The sequence below is a fragment of the Neomonachus schauinslandi genome, chromosome 5 (genome assembly GCF_002201575.2).
Source record: "Neomonachus schauinslandi chromosome 5, ASM220157v2, whole genome shotgun sequence".
In the NCBI taxonomy this organism is placed as follows: Eukaryota; Metazoa; Chordata; class Mammalia; order Carnivora; family Phocidae; genus Neomonachus; species Neomonachus schauinslandi.
The window spans coordinates 505,942-510,956 of NC_058407.1; the positions used below are offsets into that span (position 1 = coordinate 505,942).

Genomic DNA, 5,015 nt, shown 5'->3' on the forward strand with positions numbered 1-5,015 from the left:
CCACGACTGATTGCAGGTACCCAAAACCGTGGACAAGGCAGAACTACTATACTATGTATCATACCACTATACACAAATGTTCATAGCAGCTCGACTTGTAACAGACAAAAGTGCAAACACGTCATGTGTCCTTCAACAAATGAACAGTTAAACTGTGCTCCAGCCACACTTTGGGCTACTCCCAGTGCTGGTAGGGTCCTCATCCTGTAGAAATACATATGGGAGGGGCGCCTGGGTGGCTCCATCAGTTAAGCCTCTGCCTGTGGCTCAGGTCCTGATCCCAGGGTTCTGGCATCAAGTCCCGCATTGGGCTCCCTGCTTAGTGTGGAGCCTGCTTCTCCCTCTCCCTCTGCCGCTCCCCCTGCTTCTGCATTCTCCCTCTCCATTCTCTCTCAAGTAAATAAATAAAATCTTAAAAAAAAAAAGAAACACATATGGGAATATCTAGGGATGGGGTTTGGAAATAGGGGATGTAGAAAAAATAAAACTGGTCAGAAACACGTAATTATTGAAGCTGTGTGACAGAAACACAGGGGTTCATAAACTATTTTCTCTATAAATGTGTGAAATGGTCTGAAATGAAGAGTTAAGAAAATGTAGTCTGTTCACTGCAGCCCACGTCTCTGTGGAAACTGGGATCAAACACTGTGGCCCTGTCCCAGCCGACCCTAGAAACAAAGCAACTTCTGGGTTACTACTAAAAAACTCTGGTATAGCAATACTGTGGACACTCCGTCTGCTAGAAAGAACATGGGAGCTATATAGGAAAAGACATACCAAATCCATTTCTAAGTGAAAAAAAAAAATTTGCACTATTCAGAGTATGATGCCATTATCTGAAAATAAATGTCTTACAGGAAAAGAACTGCTGCTTTTGGGGAGGAACAGGAACTAAATAATCAACAGTGGTTGCCTCTCGAGTATTACAGGAGACTGTTCATGTATTTTTGTCTTGTTTGAAATTCATATAAATGTGTTAAATGTTTGTCAATAGAAGAAATATTTTGAAAGAGTGCATTTCATATTATTTTGATGTACTGGGCAAAGGAAGAAGAAGGAAATATAAGCAGCAGTAAAATACAGCAAACATCTGAAAGTAGCAGAGAAATATGGTCAGGCTAAGGTAATTATGAGCTGAGTGGCAAGGACCAGAATCAAAGGTTTTCAGAAATTCTACCACTTCCCCACAGCCACGCTGACCCCCCCCTCGCCCCACAGACACACTGACCACGACGCTCACCCCCCACACCGGTCACTAGCATGGGAGGACTTAGTGTCATGTCCTAGAACCTCTGCCACCACTAATACCCTCTCTCACCACCTGCATCCCCCCATTCTTCACTTATACTCTGACTGGTTCAGAAAAGCATCTGAGTGAGACTGTCCTCTGAAGTCCCTTGCAAAGCTTAAGGTCTAGGATCCTGAGAAAGGTACGTTCCACCGAACATTGACAACATGCCAACAACTTCTCCAAGGGAACTACGATCTGCCCTGCAGCTTGTACCTTCTCAGAACTCCAGACATATACGTAAAATATAGTCTGTTCCCTCACTCGATATTTCATGATACTGAACGATTACGGTTAGTATTTCTGGGGGGTGATAATTTGCTCAGCAGTCTTGTCCCCTCCTAGGGTTATAATTAAAAGAATTTTTAAGGGGCACCTGGGTGGCTCAGTCATTAAGCGTCTGCCTTTGTTTCAGGTTGTGGTCCCGGGGTCCTGGGATTGAGCCCCGCATCGGGCTCCCTGCTCAGCAGGAAGCCTGCTTCTCCCTCTCCCACTCCCCCTGCTTGTGTTCCCTCTCTCGCTGTGTCTGTCTCTGTCAAATAAATAAATAAAAATCTTTTTTAAAAAAAGAATTTTTAAAAGTCCTTGTATTTTAGAGGTATACATGGTAATATTAACAATAAAATCATACGATATCTGTTATTTGTTTTGAAATAATCCACTGGGGATGGTGGGAAGGGATAAAAGGTGAAAGACTCACCAGGACTGCTGGGGCTGGTGGCAGGCCTGAGGAACCCCTACAATGCACGCCCTATTTCTGCGTGTCCACAGTGTGGGTGCTGCAGAAGCACGAATACAGGCAGGAGCAAGAACGGACTCCAAGAAGACCATGTTCCAGCTAACAAAACGAATTCACTATTTTTACAGAAGCCTAATGCTGAAAGTTTTCTTTGCTTTGCTTTGCAACAATAAGTGTCCTAGACACATAAATACCTGCCACCCCAACAGAGCAGCAGATCTTAGAAGGTGGACATCCTAAGAACCTGTCATGACGCAGGCATGTCCCTATTCCTCATGCCTGTGACTGGTCGGGACAAGACAAGCTAGCCTGGTTTGGAGTCCTGAGCAGCTCTCAGGGATGGCAGGAAGATGTGCTTATTCCTAAGCTAGCCAGCAGAAATATCCTCAGGAAGCCACTTTCCTAATCAAATTCCAACTCACATAGCAGCAGCCTACACTGCTCCAACTGTGCCCCATGGAACAGTCGGAAACCCCGTTCTCCAAGCCCCGGAGACACCGCTGCACGGCGATGGCTGACAGCAAGATGTATCAGCATCAGCCATGCCTGCCACCCCAAACCACATGGGCTTGGCAGATTATTTACCTGTTCAGTTTTTCTTGCAATGAGATTACCAATGGTCTTGCTGAAAAAACTGGCGAGCAGAGGATTGAGAGGCGGCTCGTGGTCCAAGAAATCGTAAAGAAGGTTCAGCAGAGTCTCATCCCCTCCTAGTCTGTCGTTGATCTGCGGCACATCACAAGTCAGCAGCTCACAGGCTGTGTTTGGATACCTAAGAGGGCACAATGCAAGCAACTGGAGGTGAAATTAAACTTCTTCAGCTCTCAGGAAGTTAAATGACCAGCCTCTCAGGAAACAGGTCCACAGGTCAGACCCTGGAATGGAGTAAAAATATGAATATCCTGTGACCAAGAGGCATTTTTGACTACAAGCAGCTCCATGTATTTAACATACATTTTTCTTGCTCCTCATACCCTACACCGTGGTATCTTACATTTTCTGACTCTACTGTATTCTCTAAATAACGCTCCTTAGTCTTTCGGTTTCTCCCCTCTCGAAACCTCTGTCCTCACACCCACCAGCCAGGTCTCTTCCCTCCTGTGACCACACAGTTAGTGATGCCAAGTCCGTTGTTTGCACCCTCCCTCTCCATGCCCTTCCTGTCCCTGCACACCAACAAGCACAGACCCAAGCTTGTCCCTCGGCTAAAGAAATGCCACATCACCAGCTTATGATGCAGTACCAGTTATAAGATGTTACAAAGGCAAATTATTAGTAAGAAATACCAGTACACATAAAATGACCAGATACAAAATAATCTTTATCCCATCACATGTAACCCCATGACATCCTTCTGCTCCCTGCTCTACCATCTGATAGACACAGGGTCACTGCCATTGCCCCTGGGACACACACAGCTACCCAACAACCTGCTGCGTCCAGGACAGGGCCCACAAGAGCGGGGCCATTAACAAGGCTTTGTGCCGGGGCACCTGGGTGGCTCAGTCGGTTGGGCGTCCGACTCTTCGTTTTGGCTCAGGTCATGATCTCAGGGTCGTGGGATCAAGCCCTGCATTGGCCTCTGCGCTCAGCAGGCAGTCTGCTGGAGATTCTCTCCCTCCTCTTCTCCCTCTGCCCCTCCCCCTGCTCTCTCTCTCTCTTGCTCTCTAAAATAAATAAATCTTAAAAAATAATAATGCCTGGTGCCGCATCCAGGTACGTGTGGGAATGCAGGTGAGGGTGACCGGGGCCAGCACAGACAGGGGTGTGGTAGCTGTCTAGAGCATACCTGATACTCCACAGGACAAGCTCTGCAGCTTCAGGCACGTGACCTAACCTCTCTGTGTCCAGGCTTTCTCCTCTGAACGTGGGGGTGCAAGTGCCCACCGGCCCCACAAGGCTATGCATAAAACAGTAAGCCCTGGGTCAAGGTCAGCCACCATGACCCTCCTGCTCCTGGCAGCCACCAACATAGGCCTTAACACAGGCCTAAACCCAGGTGGTCACTGTGGGTTGGCTACAGAGGCCTGGGTTAGAGAGACTGTAGAGGAAACAGCAGAGCGTGGCAGCCAACTAAACGTAGAAGGGTCTGGAGAAACCGAGAAATCTAGGTCTGGCTATGGGCCAGGCGTTTCTCATCAGCCCAGAGAAGAGAAAGCACCTTCTAGAGCTCAGAGAAACAGTGCCGTGTGCGCAGGCTAGGGGTGAGAGACCTGCTGCATTCACAAAGAGGTGGCCCAGTTAGATATGCAGGACCAGGCCATGAGAGGGGGCAAGGAGAGGTGCAACCAGTGCCCACTCACCTCATGGGATGGTTACAAGGATCAAATGAGTCACCTCAGCACCATGAATGTACACCGTGAAACCAGCATGGAGGAGAACACACAGCCGCCAGGGGCAGGAGGTCAGAGTGCAGGGCAGGAGGGCCAGGCCACAGTGACCCTGAGGCCAGAGCAAGGCCTTGCATCACACAGACTGAAAGGTGTCCACCAGACTCCCAACAACAAGAGAAGATGTACCAAGGGTACAAAAGAATCAAGGCCCAGAGGAAAGTACAGACTATTCCTTCAGGAAACGTTTCCAGAGCACATGGAAAGGCCCCAATCTGGTTTTCACATACAAGCAAACGTGCACACATGTGGCAAGATGAGCGATAAGGCACTGACCCTCTAAGGTTATATCTAGGTAGAGGGACTGAGGTTTTCATTATTGGTATTTTATTAATTATTCTTCAAAAAAACAGGTACTGCTTTAGTAAGTTCTAAAATTTATATAAGGAACAGGAATTCAATTAAACAGGGCAGATCAAATATACAGGCTTGTTATCTTCCCCTCTAAAGCTCCTATTCCAATAATGCAAAGGTAAAAAGACAAAAAGTGGAGGGGCGCCTGAGTGGCTCAGTCAGTTAAGCGTCTGCCTTCAGCTCAGGTCATGATATCAGGGTCCTGGGATCGAGCCCCGCATCGGGCTCCCTGCTCGGCGGTGAG

The 5,015-nt window shown here is 47.8% G+C and overlaps 1 protein-coding gene across 6 annotated transcripts in view; it reads right to left on the reverse strand.

Annotated features, from left to right (window-relative positions):
* PPP6R2 (protein phosphatase 6 regulatory subunit 2) overlaps nt 1-5,015 on the reverse strand; it is a 76,925-nt gene that overhangs the window by 28,143 nt on the left and 43,767 nt on the right. For all 6 annotated transcript variants that reach the window (XM_021687497.2, XM_044915306.1, XM_021687494.2 and 3 more), the window contains exon 5: nt 2,613-2,799. In XM_021687497.2, the coding sequence (XP_021543172.1) occupies nt 2,613-2,799 (187 nt within the window). The remainder of the gene's footprint in view (nt 1-2,612; nt 2,800-5,015) is intronic.